This window comes from Rhinopithecus bieti, unplaced genomic scaffold (genome assembly GCF_001698545.2).
Source record: "Rhinopithecus bieti isolate Rb0 unplaced genomic scaffold, ASM169854v2 scaffold_5626, whole genome shotgun sequence".
In the NCBI taxonomy this organism is placed as follows: domain Eukaryota; kingdom Metazoa; phylum Chordata; class Mammalia; order Primates; family Cercopithecidae; genus Rhinopithecus; species Rhinopithecus bieti.
The window spans coordinates 3436229-3453412 of NW_016805666.1; the positions used below are offsets into that span (position 1 = coordinate 3436229).

At 38.3% G+C, this 17184-nt stretch overlaps 1 protein-coding gene across 5 annotated transcripts in view; it reads left to right on the top strand.

The window, feature by feature from the left end:
* Positions 1 to 17184, top strand: part of TP63 (tumor protein p63) — a 271076-nt gene that overhangs the window by 170717 nt on the left and 83175 nt on the right. For all 5 annotated transcript variants that reach the window (XM_017873429.1, XM_017873428.1, XM_017873431.1 and 2 more), the window contains one exon: positions 7425 to 7679. In XM_017873429.1, coding sequence (XP_017728918.1) covers positions 7425 to 7679 — 255 coding nt within the window. The remainder of the gene's footprint in view (positions 1 to 7424; positions 7680 to 17184) is intronic.

The window sequence follows — 17184 nt, forward strand, 5'->3', positions numbered from 1 at the left end:
TAATACCAGAAATAAAAAATATTAAATATTAAAATTCTATCCTGCTTTCTGCTTAGTTTAATACTTCTTCGACATAAAATGATATTAATTCTTTCAGAATTGAGATGCCTTCTGACTTTTATTTTGTTGATTTGTCATGATTATTATAGGAGTATGTACTAAAATAATAGAATTTAAAAGTTTATTTTTCTTAATTGAGTTCTACACGTTAATTTAGCTGCATTTGGATCAAGTTTTAACTTTAATACCTTTCACACTTCCTGTCTTTTCAAATGCTGTGTCTAATGTTTGTTGACATTATTGTCCACCTGATCAGCCAACTTTGTATTTATTTGCCTCACCTGCTGTTGGGGCTTCTAGAGCTCTTTCTCTTACATCATGGAATCTTGGCGCTCAAAGGAGTCCTGACACTTTGTGTCAGAACACAGGACATCTAGTAAACTCTCTGCTCACAGTCTTGATAGTTTTGGGTGTGCTTAAATACTTTATTCTTATATTTTGTTCTTTGTAATGTATGAGTATATATTTAAGTATTCACTTTTTAGAATAATTTTAGAAATCAAAATGAGTGAAATATTTTATACCTAATAAAATCTGGTTTTGAGAAAAACGTGATGCTAAATAAATTCTTAAGTTGGAAAGATGCTGTTTTAACTTGACATTTTTATACCAATACCTTTTCTTAACCTGGAGTAGAACACTGTAAGTCAATTGTGTTTAATTCTAGCATAAAAGAAACCATCATTCTCTGAGGTGGGGCAGGTGGCAGAAGACGAAAAAATGACAAGTATGTCTCCCTTAGGCAGTGCTTGTTGAAAAGTCACTATCCTGCTGATATTTGGGGATGGAAATGCAGTACTCTCTGCTAAAGTATAATTGAATGAATGCTTTTAAAGCCAGGGTCATGAAGTAAAGCTGTTTTCTTTACCCATGAGGGGCTGTAGAATGTTCATAAAAGCACCTCCATGAAGCCTCAGGTGAAAAGTGGTTATCAGCCGAGGAAACTGTATGTGCTGCCTAAAATGTTTCAGATTTCTAAGTTTGGCCAGGGACATCTGTATAGAGAGAGAACAGTTACCTTAGAAAACTGTTTCAAAAGCAGCCTTATAGCATTGTTTTAACATAGCTTCACAGATGAGGATGGCCATAAGTCACAGAATGTTAGAACTGGAGTTCCCTCTCATCGAATCCTCAAATTCAGTCTCCTCAATTTTACATAGACTTTGGATTATGGTAAACTAAGGTCCACAAGTTGTTCAGCTTCCTTGCCCAGGGGTGCACAGCACACTCGTGGCAGTGTTGGGACTTAAAGTCCATGTAAACAAGTCTAAGTTCAGAGTTCTTTTGCATTACTAAGATCCATACAGGAGTGTAAGGAGTACTGAAGCATGTTCAATCCCCTAGCCTCATCTAACAGTCACTCATGGATTATAAATACAATTTCTTCCAAGTGAAATTTGGGAATTCTGTTGTATCTTGTAACAAACATCAGGTTGAATTGAGATAAATTATGATTATATATCCCAACAGTAATCTCTTCTATCTCTGATTTGGTCCCTATCCCATTTTTTAATAATCTCTTACTATATATTGTTGGCTATTGTTTCTATAGTGTCATAAATTTACTATTATACATAGTAATATCTGAAAAAGAGAATGTTTTTGTTTGTTTGTTTGTTTGTTTGTTTGTTTGTTTGTTTGTTTTTGAGACGGAGTCTTGCTCAGTCACCCAGGCTGGAGTGCAGGGGCCGGATCTCAGCTCACTGCAAGCTCCGCCTCCCGGGTTTACGCCATTCTCCTGCCTCAGCCTCCCGAGTAGCTGGGACCACAGGCGCCCGCCACCTCGCCCGGCTAGTTTTTTGTATTTTTTAGTAGAGACGGGGTTTCACCGTGTTAGCCAGGATGGTCTCGATCTCCTGACCTCGTGATCCGCCCGTCTTGGCCTCCCAAAGTGCTGGGATTACAGGCTTGAGCCACCGCGCCCGGCCGAGAATGTTTTTCAAAATACTCTTGGCTAGGTGCGGTGGCTCATACCTGTAATCCCAACACCTTGGGAGGCCGAGGCAGGTGGATCACCTGAGGTCGGGAGTTCGAGATCAGCCTGACCAACATGGAGAAATCATATCTCTACTAAAAATACAAAATTACCCAGACGTGGTGGCACCTGCCTGTAATCCTAGCTACTCGGGAGGCTGAGGGAGGAGAATCTCTTGAACCTGGGAGGCGGAGGTTGCGGTGAGCCAAGGCACTCCAGCCTGGGCAACAAGAGCGAAACTCCATCTCAAAGAAAATAATATACATATTTGATAGATAAATTGGTGGAGAGAGATTTTCAAAAACACAAGTTACAGGAAAATCCCTATTGCACTGGTCAAATGGCTTCATTGGAATCCCTTTTTGATGTTAAATACTTTTATACGAAATTTATTATTGAGCTATAGCAATATATATAGACACAGTTTTGTTTCTTCACGGTGAAAACAGTTTGAGATTCAGCTCCTGGGTATCCTTATACCTACATGCAAGCTGTATGTTTCAGAATGCCCTCAGGGTGTTCTGTGATTGCATGGAATATGTCAAGTCCCTGTGACCAAGGTGTACTTCATCCTTTCTGTGGTCAGATCAGCTAGTTTGTGAGGAACCTGAATATATCATAACTACAAATAAATTTTCCAGGGTCCAAGCAGTGAGTCTTCTATTTCAAAGTTATTTTATAGGAAATGAAGCATGTGTTTGGAATCACAGGAAATTGTTTATTTTACTTTAGAAGATTCACAGTAGATATCACAGAAGTTGTTTTCCATTCACTCATTATTTGAGTGTCTGCAGAGTATGTTAAGGTTATTCCAAAATCAAGATACCTTGTGTTTAGAAGGGGAGAACCTACTTCCTATTTCACTTCAAGTATACCAATAACTTTTGTTTCCTAAGAAACACATGCGTATGGGACATGGGGGCTCTATGGACTTCTTCCAAGGGCCATTTTTATGGCTGATCTGAAAATGTCATGTTCTAATCTCTGAGACTGACTCTGTGACTTGTCATGGTCAATAAGCATTTCATTAACATCCCAGTATAATACACATTTCTCTCCTCTGTTATGGAATTGTTGGCAGTTATGGAATAAGGCAACAGGTATTGCTCCCTTTACCCCACCAGATTTGCTGTGATAGAAAATAAGGGATAGATATTATTCACTTGACCTGGTACAGCTTCATGGGCACAAAAACTGCAGTTGGTCACACAGGGCCCTATCTTAGAAAAGCACCATTCTTTGTTTAATGCTTTGCTATCATCATTTTGAAATTCTTAACCTATGAACAAGTGGTTCTGCATTTTCATCTTGCACTGAGCACTACAAATTGTTTTACTGGACCCGTCTGGGTAACACTTGTTCTTCTGGGCTATAATGGCCCAACCTTGGCCTCCAATTGTACCCTGTTAACACAGGCGATCTTTCTTTAAATCAAAGGAATAAGTAAATAAGAATATTTTCTTTAGATATTTTAAAAATTAACTTCTGAAGAACTAATGGCAGGCTTATGATTTATTGATTTTTAATAAACTAAGAAAAGTATGTAAATGGATTTCTAATCACTCAGTTCTGACTTTGGTGGGCTTGTTGTTTCTGTTCATTTGAAGCTAACATTCAAAGTTAGTGGTGTCGGTTTTATGCTTTCCAGGAAAAGACAATGGAGTATACTACTTGGCTTATATTTCTGTAAAGTATTACTTGAGAAGAGTTTCAATTGAAATGTGTTTTCCCACTTTTATTTTGTGTAGTAGGCTGTTTCTCATCAATCCTAAGAAATATACTTTTATGTTATATTATTTGAGGATTTAGCATTGGTAACAGATCTTGTTCTTATGTACAAAATCTCACCTGGAACTGTATATAATTTAAAACTATGACACTTAAAAATAGACCCATCAGGCCTAAACAGGAGGATAGGCCGGGCGCGGTGGCTCACGCCTGTAATCCCAACACTTTGGGAGGCCGAGGTGGGCAGATCACGAGATCAGGACATCAAGACCATCCTGGCTAACACGGTGAAACCCCATCTCTACTAAAAATGCAAAAAATTAGCCGAGCATGGTGGCAGGCACCTGTAGTCCCAGCTACTCGGGAGGCTGAGGCAGGAGAATGGCGTGAACCCGGGAGGTGGAGGTTGCAGTGAGCCGAGATCAGCCACTGCACTCCAGCCTGGGCGACAGAGCGAGACTCCATCTTAAAAAAAAAAAAAAAAAAAGTAGACCCATCAGTACCCACAGTGCTATTAATGATGTTTGAAATATAGTTTCTGCTTCTTTGTTGCTTCTCAATTGTTCAGTCTTACTTTCATTCCAAAGGACACTTTTGTGACTCCTCAGTAAATGGAATTTTCCCTTTCTTTTTCTTAATATCCATAAAATCAGTTTACTTAAGAAATCATATAGCAATATACAGCCTAAACCCTAAACCCTTTTTCAAAATTGTCATTAGCTTTTTTTATTCATTAAAACATTTTCATCTCATTAAAATGATTTCTTCCTTTAAATTTCCCAGAAAGTATGACCTTTTTATTTTCTGCTGTTCAGTTTAGACACATCATCAAAGACAGATAATTATTAATGTTATATGAGCATAACAGGAGATTTATAAACCAGAAATGTATTTTCTGGGAACCAACTTTCAAGTTGCTCAGGTAAGTTTTATTAATTTCACCGGTGAAGCCCTAGGATAGAGCAGTGCCTAAATCAGGCTTGTTTACCCTTGGCATTATATGGCATCAAACACTGTTTCAGGACAGTGGAAGAACAGCCTGGGAGGCCTTCAGCCTGAACCAGCCTTGTCCAGGCCCATCCACAAGGAGAAATAGGAAGGAAGGCCAGTTAGTGTGCAAAGTAGCATGGCTTATTTTGAGGTCCCGTTAATTGTTGGTCAACAAAACAATGGCAGGATTTGAAGAAAGAAATGTATTGCAGCAGAGTCACCATATACTTTGAACTGCAAAGGGAGACTGAGGAAATGTTGCCTTAAGGCCAAAAACCCTGCCTCAAAACACAGGTTCCTCAGGTGGCTCAGAGGCAGACCAAGTTCACCAAGTCAAGGACATTTTCCTGCTACCCCCTTGGGGATAGGGGCCTTCTCCAAACCTCCCTGCACATGGATCTCCTGCTGTTCAGAACCCACTCAATCAAGAACAGAAGCAAAACTTTTTTTTTTTTTTTTGCCCCTTACATGGAATTTTCCCTTTTTTTAAGTCCTTGTTGAATTGAAGAGTGTTTGCTCACTGGCTTTTAAAGTGTGGTCCCAAAACTTTTTTCTTCATTTATATTGGGTTAAAAAACAAAAATCAAGGGGCCCATGCGTCTTTGTTCTCATCCAAGCCCACAATTAGCTGGGGTTCCTTCTGTGCAGCTAGAAGCAGGAGGGAAGGGGGTGGCCCAACAGGCATTTTACTGCCTGCGAGAAAGTGCTGTGAGTTTCTTTGTCCTTTTTGTCAGGGACGGCTGCCTCCCTAATTGTACTGCTGTAGGGAGGCACGTGCCTTTGGAAGCATTATCTGATTCCTACAGGACGTTCAGGAGTGCTTTGTATACTGACCCTTAACTTCAACACAACGAGTATCTTCTCAATCCCCTTCCCAGGCTGTTGCCTCAGGCTTGGATACCTAAGAACTGTAGTTCAGCCGGGGTGGGGACTATTTATATGGGATCAGGTTGTATTTTTTTGTCCCCTAGTTGTCTTACCTGCAGTTTGGCCACACTCACCGGGAGAGAAAGCCGAAGATGGTGGATAAGCAGTGGATAGCAGCTATAGAAGTCAGAGCGGAGACAAGGCGAGACAAACAGCTGCTCTTGTCAGCATGGGGAGAAGTGTAAAGAGATTAATAGTTATTTGAAGAGCAAATGGGGACATGGCATTTGGCAGTGGAATGCGAATGCATGAATGTAATGGAATGGGCATGCGACTAGTAATATTTAGACAAATGCTTCCCGGACTGAATGGAATGGCAGAGCCTACTTCTCCTCCCCCTGTGAAAATAATAATAATACTATTAATTAGTAAAATAATTAAAAGTTTGAAATTTTAAAAAAGATACGGCTATCTCCTATTTCTTTGTAAGTTTGTTCTTCTCTATAGTTTTACTTAATCTGGGACTCTCAGTTACATTTCAATTGAAGAGCTAGGCCTATTTCCTTTATAAAATATGTATGAATAGGACTGCCTTAATCTTGCTTTTGTTTTTTTTTTCTCGTTCATTAGATTGATGAAACAAGATTTCTATGTGTTGGAAGGTTTTACAAAGGAAAAACAACTGTACCATAAGCTGGTTGCTCCTTCTGTTCATTTTGGCTCAGGTTTAGAAATGATGATAGGCTGATTTGCCTACTCAGGCTGACAGTTTTGATGGCATGGGCAGAGCCCTGAACTCTGAACCAGAAGATTCAGCTCCGAACGCCCCAGTCATTGTGTTAGCGGATGCTAGGGCAAAGGCTTTACCTCTCTGATAGTAATACAGTAAAGTTTTCTATACAGTAAACTGAGGCAAAATTAACTTATTCTTTCATAAATATGTTCTTGAGTACTTTCACTCTGTGCTTGGGCCCATTCACATAGAAGACATAAAAACATCTGGCAGAAGGAAATACGTGAGCTAATGTATTTTTGAATTACATTGAGCATAGAATTTTCTTCATAACTAGTTGGTATTTCTCTTACAAATGTTCTACTCTAGAAAAGAATAAATTTCTATTAAGAAAATGAAAGAACAAATAAAAAAAATTAGACCAGTTTGGATGATTTACTAGCATGTTACTTTTTAAAATACACAGTTGGGTCTCCCTAACCCTGCTACGCATGATCCTCCAGGCTTTGTGAAACCAGTCCTTAGGTGGCTGGGTGATACACTATTGGTACTCTGGGACAGAATGTAGAATTGTAAGACTAAGAGATAATTCGAAGGTCATTTGATTTTGCCCCCTATGCAACAATTTAACACTTAAATCCCCTCTGGAACATACCTACCAAGTGGTCTTTCTCATTTTGTGTAACATTCCCCCCACCACTCCCAACAACCTCAAAATGGAATAACAGGCGGTATTCATTTAAAGACTTCCTAAGCAGCTACTGAGCACTGGGAACGTTTTGCCTAGTTTGTGAATAAGCATATACTCTACTTTCAAATACTCTTTAGGAAGTCAGTCTCCAGAGGCAGCACACAGAGCTGAGTGATCTGGAAAAGCCATTACACACACACACATGTTCAGACTTCTCGTGTTTTCTCTGTTTGTCAAAAATCAACGGTTTTATTTTGAATGTGAAGTGTTTCCAACCTGAGGTCCATCTCTGTAGAATGCATTCACCCATGGATGCCTTTTTTGGAGCAATGATCTGTGGCTTCAACGGCTAATATTGGGGTTTCTGGGTGTCCTTGCAGCCACAGTACACGAACCTGGGGCTCTTGAACAGCATGGACCAGCAGATTCAGAACGGCTCCTCGTCCACCAGTCCCTATAACACAGACCACGCGCAGAACAGCGTCACGGCGCCCTCGCCCTACGCGCAGCCCAGCTCCACCTTCGACGCCCTCTCGCCATCACCCGCCATCCCCTCCAACACTGACTACCCAGGCCCGCACAGTTTCGACGTGTCCTTCCAGCAGTCGAGCACCGCCAAGTCGGCCACCTGGACGGTAAGAGCAGCGGGCATGCACATGTCTGACCCCAGTCCAAGGACGGGCTTCACCACATCCCAGGGATTTCTCCCCCTTTCCAGTTTAGCGATTCCACGTTCAATGGTGGAAAATTTGCCTTTGAATATTTAATACTGAACCACAGAGAGAGAGAGAGTGCCAGTTAGTGGGAAAAGTCCCAATTTAGGAACCAAACGTCTGCATTCTAGCCAGCTCCTGGCAACTTCAGTCAGTGTGCTCCTGCCTGCTTCACACTGTTGTATATGAAAGTTGATGGCAAAGTAAAGAGCACTGTGCCAACAAGAAGTATCATAATCATGGGATATGTGTTTACAGTCTCCAGAAAAGTGTTTGCCAGTCTCATTATTGTCAAAGAAGTAAGTGTCACATTAAGGTGTGATTTTAAAAACAATAAAATAATAAATATAGTGTTATAAAAATTCAGAAAATAAAATCCTATTTATGAAGGAAGGATGAATATGTTTATACATGTAGGTATCAATAAATTATAATTTATCAGTAAATTGTATAATTTCTTATAATAAATTACTATTTATTGTAATAATTTATCAGTGAATTATAATTTATTGATACGTATATATTTATTTAATTTAGAAATATTCTTTTCGAAAAGGAAGCCCTTAAATATACATATCAGGGACATATCAAGGGCCCTGATTAGTCCAAAGAAATTGTTTAAAAAAATCTTTCTGCATATAACTTTTCTAAGGAAGCATGGAATTTCTTTTCCATAAATTAGGAAGATGGCAACGAATTAGTCGGCAAAGAAATTGTTTTTAAAAAATCTTTCTGTATATAGCTTTTCTAAGGAAGCCATGGAATTTTCTTTTTCATAAATTTGATACAAGAACATTTTATTTCGAAGTGCATTTTGAAATGTATTATAACACGAATAAAGGTCAAGTATAAAAGAGGACACCTACAAAGTTGGTTTTAAGTGGTTGATCAAAGAATGTTCAAGACCAAAGTGGTATGTTTGTCAAACAACTTAACGTTTATATGGATTGTAGAAATGCTTCCAAATATCATCATCTTAATAAAAAGTGGCTTTAGAATTGTTTTGACACTTTTTTCCCTCTTTGACAAATGGGTTTCTTTGGAAAGCATTTCTATGTTTATCTTATATATAGTACCTAGTTCATTCCAGTCTTTAGTTGTGTATTTTATAAAATGATCTGCATGCATAAAACCTATTACACTCTAACATCATTTTACATCCATTTCCTCCTTTTCACCTCCTTTCTTTGTGAAGTACACAGGACAAGTTTTATAAGTCTCACTATACTAGCGAGGAAAGCTGAAGAAGTTGGAGGTTAAGTTAAGAGGCATGCCTAAAGTTACAGAAACTTGTGTGTAGCTGGGCTTGTTTTTCATTTCTTCTTCCCTCTCACTGGATTGTATCCTTTCTTTCAACCATTTTATATCAGGATGTCCCCAAATTGTCTAAAAATTAATGTTATTTTAGTTCTTTCCTCTTGTGGTTTATGAAATAAGTCTCCTGTGGCTCATATTTCAATTGTAGAGCAAAAGTATCAGCTTAAAACTTGATCTCTCCTCCACTTGTTACTCATAAATTGTGTCATAATCCTTAGTTTCCTTTACATTTATAATTCTGGAGGCGATGGATACTGCAGGTGAGTAAACTTAGAGTTTATAGGCTTCAAATAGTTGGTTGATTGATCTAAGTAGGATCTTGCTAAAGAGCCACTAGAATAACCATTTTATAAATGGAGCACTGATATCTCTTAGGTCACCAACTGGACATTTACAATCACCAGTCTTCAAAGCTAACAGTTCCTAGTTTAGTTTACTCCGCCAGGGCTCCACTGTATGAGGAGTGGGCATGTCTGACGAGATGATGGGCATCTTAGAGCTGCTAAATGAATAATCGCTTTTTTTCCCTGTAAAATTGTTAGAAAACCATGGAGATGAAGCTTGGTGTAAGTAAGACATCAGATTAGTTATCCTTCCCTGTCCCTTCCTCACTACTTTCTCATATAGAAATCTTAAAGTCAGCTGGGTGTGATGGGCTCACACCTCTAATTCCAGCACTTTGGGAGGCTGAGGCGAGTGGGTCATGAGGTCAGGAGTTGAAGACCAGCCTGGCCAACAGAGTGAAACCCTGTCTCTACTAAAAATACAAAAATTAGCCAGACGTGGTGGCGGGTGCCTATAGTCTCAGCTACTGGGGTGACTAAGAAAGGAGAATCGCTTGAACCCAGGAGGCAGAGGTTGTGATGAGCTGAGATGGCGCCACTGCACTCCAGCCTGGGCAACAGAGCAAGAGTCTGTCTCCCCCCTCCAAAAAAAAAAAAAAAAACTAAAGTTATTTTCCGGTTTAGCACAATCCTAAACCATCAATCAAAGCCCCTCTTTCAGAGAAGTTAATTGTCTCACTCAAAAAGGTTGGAGATCTCTACCAAAATCGTAGGTTTAAAGGAAAAGAAAATATTCTGGAGGAGTACACTGGTAAAATTTCCTTACATGTGACAGCAGTAATATCAGTGGCCTGAAAAAAGGGCTGCACTGTGATGACAGCAAAGAACACTGACTGGGAGACAGAAAACCTGTGTTACGGTCTTGATCATCGATGCACACTTAGCCAAGTCGCTTTATCTTTCTAAAATTCAGTCTGTGCCTCAGATCAGAAAGAGGATGAGGATGGTGAAACCTACTCTGTTTTCTTAAGGTGAGATGATAGTATTAATAATTAACATAGAAAGTTTTTAGAAGGACTTTGGTTCTTACTGGTATATCATCTGCCATTCGTGAGTGTCCTTGGTTAAGTGATTTTGCGTCTCTTGGATTTTTGTTCAATTTGCTGCATTCTACCTATACATTTTACAATACGGTTTCTACTCATTTATCACACGGTAATTATATTTTTATTAAATTTCTTTCTTGTTCACAACCAGGCTTATTTCAGGCCCAGTTGCATTTCTTCTAAATTAGGGTACTTGAACCCTTATCTGAACAGCTACTGAGATCACCTAAAATGATGTAAGTTTTTCGTCATGGATACCTGCATCTTAGCTTCTAATTCTTTGAGCCAAATTATATATTCTCATGTTAATTTAATTTAATTTAATTTAATTTAATTAATTATTTTTTGAGACAGAGTCTTGCTCTGTCGCCCAGGCTGGAGTGCAGTGGCGCGATCTGGGCTCACTGCAAGCTCCACCTCCTGGGTTCATGCCATTCTCCTGCCTCAGCCTCCCAAGTAGCTGGAACTACAGGCGCCCGTCACCACACCCAGCTAATTTTTGTATTTTTAGTAGAGACAGGGTTTCACCGTATTAGCCAGGATTGTCTCCATCTCCTGTCCTCGTGATCCGCCTGCCTCAGCCTCCCAAAGTGTTGGGATTACAGGTGTGAGCCACCACACCTGGCCTAGCCTCATGTTTATAAACAGACTTCCCATTTTAAAAAGGATTTTTTCATCTATGTGTCTCAGTTGAGCCTCATAACCAAGTTTGTAATCCCCAGTTTTATAGATGAGGAAACTCGGAGACATAAAAGTCACATGGTTAATAACCAGCCAAGGATGGGGAAGAATCCAGGCCTTTCTCACCCCAATTCAAGTCTCTCCACCATCCTAGTTAGACTGTCTCTCCTCTGGATTGAGAGCAGGGAGGGGCATACAGGAGCAGGCACTGCCTGTGTAGTTTGGAGCTTGCCTCTTATGTCACAGAGTCCAACTAGTAGAGAAATTTTTTGTGCCTTATCATGCAACACCTATTTCTTAGGCATTTGTCCTTTTTAAAGCAATTTTTCAAAATAAAATGCTGCATTTTAGAACTGCCCACAAACTGGAAGAAACAGAAGCAACTGTCATTAGAGGGAGGTCATGTTTATCACATAGTCTTCTGGTAATTCTTTAATAAAAATATTTTTAGTACCATTTTATCACTTGCAATCCTTTCATGTCAAGTTTTCTTTTTTAACTTTTCTGGTTTTACCCTCAGGATTACTGTCAAAATACAGCTAATATATTTAAAATATATGTGCATTTTTCCTTTGCTTTTCTGTGTTTTAAATAACAAATGTGATTGTGTTTCCAGTTCTACAAAAATATGGTATTTATTTTAAACTTCTTTCAATGAAATGAGGTAAAATAAGACAACATTTTTCATCTTCTCTGTTTCACACACACATACATACACCACGAACCAACATTTACTTTAGTTTCAGATTTTCTTATTTCCACAATTTAATTGATACTAGTTACAGAGGCCTACCATTTAATATAATGTAGTGCTGGTCTAGCATTGTAGCTGGGAATCGTTAATCATAGAACAGTTGAAAGAATGGTAGTGTGGAGATGGCAAGAAACTTAAATTCAGATTTCAACTATGAAACTTACTAACAGTATATGGGATTTTCACCAAAAATTCAATGTCTCTAAACCTTACTTTTCTCACCTACAAATGGGAACATTAATACTTTCCTTATCATGAAGATTACTTCATGTAAACATACCTATTAGCACCTAGCTGCTCATATGGTCCCAAGTGTTTATTGAGTCTGAATTTGAATTTCTTCGGTTTGTGAGTTTATTGTCGTTTTCCTGAGGCTTCGACAAAACTTTAGTACCTTTAGTTGTACTAAAGGTAACCATTTGAGAGAATGAAAAATAAAATTCCAACTAATGTTTTTTTCTTAATGCTTTTGGGTTATTAACATGCACACTTTATAGAGGGACTGTGATACTATCCACTATCCAAATATATGACTAGATGGTCAAGGGTGGTAACAGCCTCTCCTGAATGCAGACTTCTGCAGGCTGGCTCTGCCGCTTTCTGAAGCCTGCCCAAGCCAGATGTAGGTTCTCCTTGCCAGTGCAAGGAAACGCCGTTTCCAGATTTAAGAGCCTGTTGATTTCCGACATTCGTTCCTCATTTTTAATCTGAGGCTTCATTATGGGAATGCCTTTTTGTATTCTTGGTGTTAAAGAATAACAGTGGGCCTTCCTTATTGCAGAGTCAGCATATTAATGTACAAACTGCTGGAAGTAACCTAATCAGTCACCAGTGAAAAACTGGTGGCGTTAATAAATTGTAGTATATTATAAGAAATAACCATATGCCATTAGAAAGAATTCTCTGTACTGATAAGGAAGGCTGTGGGAGTTGCTGGTGAGGGAAAAAGAAAGCTTTCTGTGGCACCTGCTTGAGAATTGAGAGTCCTGGTAAGGAACCCCGCTTGCCGGGGAAGCGTTTCTTTGTGCTTCACTCTAGTGATGAGGCTTCTTGGTGAATACAGGTCAGTCTGTCTCAGTTATTGGCCTCACACACCTTTGCCCGTTTGAGAGCTATTTTTCACAGCTCATGGTACAAGAGTACTCTCTGTGTTCTCACACCATGAAAGTCCTCAGATTGTTTTTTTGTTTTGTTGTTTTTTAAATTGTGCTCAGACTGAAGTAAGGATCCTACCCTTGGGACATAGGATCACTTTTTGCTGGTATATCTTTCTCCTGTCATTGACCTCAAGGTCTTGTATGGCAGACAGCCTGATCTAGCGCCCAGCACAATGTCCAGCATACGGTAAACCTTTAATAAATGGGAAGAAACTTTTTTTCTCATAATTAAAGGAAACAATTGTCGTTCCCAGCAGGAGCCCTCAATTCTGACTCTGTTAACTGCCCATAAATTTGTTCCCTTCAGCCTTCACCCATGATTTATAGAGAGCGTTCTTCCTTTGCCTTTCTTAACCATGCCAGCTTCGTGTCATGTTCAGAGCTTTGGAGAATTTGACTTGAGCAAGTGGAGAGATTAGGGAGGTGGCGTTTGAAAGGGGAACAGCCAGTTCCCCGGAGAGTTCCATTGATCTCAGCCTATGGGTCTTGGGCTCGCAAGCTCACTCCCTTTGGCTCCGCAGGCAGGCTGAGATGCGGCCTGCGGCCCACCCTCCCTGTCATCAGGTTACCTGTAATGTAAGACTTTTAGAAAAAGGCTGCCAGCTCTGCAGAAATCTAATGCAACCCAGCCAATTGCGTAGCCCTCTGGAATTTAGAGACTCTTAAGAATAGCCCATCAAAGGACAAGATGTACAGACAAACTCTTCGATGGTAAATAAGATTTATCAGTTTTCTTTCACAATGGAAGCACTTCCTCCATCAAAGTCTGAGTGTCATCTGGGGCTTGATCTAATCTTACAATTGAGTGGCTGTTAGATTTTATTGGTGAGGGGCAGAAGTCAGTAGCTCGTGCCACTAATACATGGGTTCGTGTTTATCATAACAAGATAATTTTCACTTCTTGCCATAGCTGTTTCATAAATCATGTAAGATATGTATCCCGTGCCTTTTTGTGCCTCTTCCATGATGAAGAAAATAGTAACATTGAGCATATTAATCTGTTATCTAAGCTATTTCTTAGTTCACAGAGTATTGAGGAAGAATGTGCTAAATAAAGTGCTTAGAGATTCTTGGTGATGGTTCAAGTAACTTACCTCTAGGTTTTGGATTTAAAATGAATGCTCATTGTAAGGCATGCTTCCGAAGAGTCGTTCCCTGGTCCAGAGCAGAATAACTGAATCCGCATTCTTGCCTGAGTTTGTTTAGATTGACTCTAGGTTAGTGTATTTGTGATGAGCCAGTGTAATGCTTATCAGCCTCCCATACTATTTTGAGTGATCTGTTCACTGCACCATGGAGTGTCTATTTAAAATTAAACTGATCTTGCATATGAACATTATAAAAACTATTGATTTTAAAAATGAATAATTTAAATAAAGCTTATATTTCTTTTCCTACTAAAAGAGTAACAGGAAAATCCTTTGCTTTTCCCTTTTCTTCTTTCTCCCTATTCTTCTCCTCTTCCCCCATTTCTTTGCCCCCCTTCCTTCTACTCCTTCTCTTTTTTCTTCATTTATGTTATTATTATTAGTTAATTTGGTTTTATAGGTATCATCAGCTACATGGTATTTTTTTTTTAACTATAGCTTCACTCTTCTCCATAAATTAATATGGAGAACATGATATAAATCAATCAGCATGGAAATTTTTATCAATATTAAATTATCAGACCCTTTTCATATAACAAATCACTTTGATGAGTAATAATGGGCTGCTTTAGAGATAGCAAACTCAAATGTCATTGGGGTCAGGGAGGTAGCATAAATGAGCCAAATGATAAGTACAGAGACTGTGGCAAAATGAGCTTATATACTCTATCTACAAGGACATCTGCTTTACAATCCCAGACTGTTGTCACAGGGGAAAGTAGGCCTAGGATTAAATTATTTAAAATATTAAATTATCACAATATTAAACTATTAAATATTAATTTTTTAAACGAGCAACTAGGAACCTGGGTTTGCATGTAATAACTTCATATCTTAAAATGATGAGACTAATTCAAAAAATACTTGTAAAACACAAAACAGTACACAGGCTTCATGCCATCCTGTGTAATGTGTTAATGGTAACAAGGGGAGATTACTGAATGTTTAAATAAATTAACTGGAAGTTAGTTATTAAAATAACTAATATAACTGGAATCAACATCTAAGAGAAAGGTTACTAGGAGGTGTATTTTATTCAGAAATAATAATTCTTTATTCCTTTACGAAGTCATATAGATTAATCTCTTGCTGCATTTAACTAAGCAATACATTATCAGAACATATTTTTCTCAACTTGTTTTCTTACAGCAAATGATCTTTCTGCTTCTCATTTTATATCATTTTATATTTTAAAATCTAATGATATGCAGTATTGGATACCTGGCATTTTAAAAGTTTATTGTTTGTTTGTTCCTAGGCTTATCATTAGAGAATTATGGAATTCTATAACTTAACTCCTTAAAATTGGCCGAAGTCATACTCAGAAAAGAGCTCTGTGATTTAAAGGGCTTCGAATCAATTTTCTCAGCTTACTAACAGATAGCTTATTTTAATTAGCACATAGTGTGCCAGAACAAAATCACCTGATAATTGAAGTACAAAGAGAAAATAAAGTCATAAGAACTTTTAATGACTCTAGAAAACTATATCACTAAGCTCAACAGAGATCCCTTAAAATGAATGTAAACTTAAAATCAGCCCTTAGTTGTGTGTACCATTTATTGTGGGATTGTTGCTCTTGGTACATTTCCATACATGAGCTTTGCACTTTCTTCTGTTCGCATGCCCCAAATAAGCTACTTCCATAACGTCACCACGTCTATGCAATGGTTCCTACCCGCTTTGGTAAAGGGCCAATGTATGCTTCTCATTAAAAGTATTTGGCAGTTTCAGCTGTCATGTCATGAATAAAAGCATATAACTGTATATAAAATAAAACCCCCTGGTTTTATATTTCAGCAGTTGGTATGTCTAGTCAGGTCACTGTGACTGAAAGGAGACTTGAGATAATGTAGCTTTCCAACAACTTCCAATTCTTCAAAATTAGAGAAGAGTTTATGGTAGAATAGAAAGATAATTCTTCAGTTCTTTGAAGCCCTGCAGACATTTTGTAGCTATGGAATAGTTTTTAGAACGATGGATCCTGTAATGAGGCACACAGAGGCCTAAAGGTAATGATCTTAGTAGATTTCTCTCCTGTGGTTTTTAGTAATGATCATGACCTTATCATCAGGCCCACCACGTGAAATTTAAAAGAAAATTTGATAGTAGTCAGAGACCCTAGATCTAATTTATTGTGAGGTAGATTAGGGAGGGATTCTCACTTTACAGATAGAATGAGACTTCTCATTTTAGTCTGAATTTAATAATGAAGATTCATGTGGGAAAAAAACAAAACAAAAACTACAATTTGCCACCTTGTTATTGTATCAGAAAGGACTGAAAACAGAGCAGGGACCTTAATTTCTAATTGTCTTAGTACCAAACTTTCAAGTTCATTGATTAAATAGGAGTTCCTTCTTGGGTTAATGCCTAAGTTAGTATTTTTGTTTTGCTTTGTGTACTCTTCAGCCAGTATCATCTGCATTGAATCTTATAAAAACGATAATGAATAAGTTGAGGAGACTATTTCTAAAGACTTTTCCTTTGAGTGGTTTCCAAGTTGTATTAAATAAGAAGACTAATGATTACTTAAGGGTTCTCATTTGAATTTGAGAAGACATCTGACAGGCTCCCGAGGAGTGTGACTCATTAAGTAGAATACGGGACTCTGAAGGACAACGTTGGGGTACTAACAAGCTGTATGAACTGGGGCAGGTCTTTTGTCTCTGTCCTTATGTTAAATGAGTATTATAATTTTTACTTGGCAAGATTGCTGTGAGGCTTAATTAAAGTTTATAAAGTGCTTTGGGAGCCTGAGAGAAGAAGCTCTAAAAACATAATATGTTATTATCTCATCCTGGATTTTGTTTTAGATTTACCTGCTTGAATCTGTATCATAACGATGCTTACAATTCAGGCAGTTTTCTGAGGTTTTTTATTTCTACAAAGACGTGAAATAAAACAACACAAATATATAAGTCTCTAGACATTAATATGGGTTGAAAATTGTACATAATTTTCTGATGTAAAAGAGTTT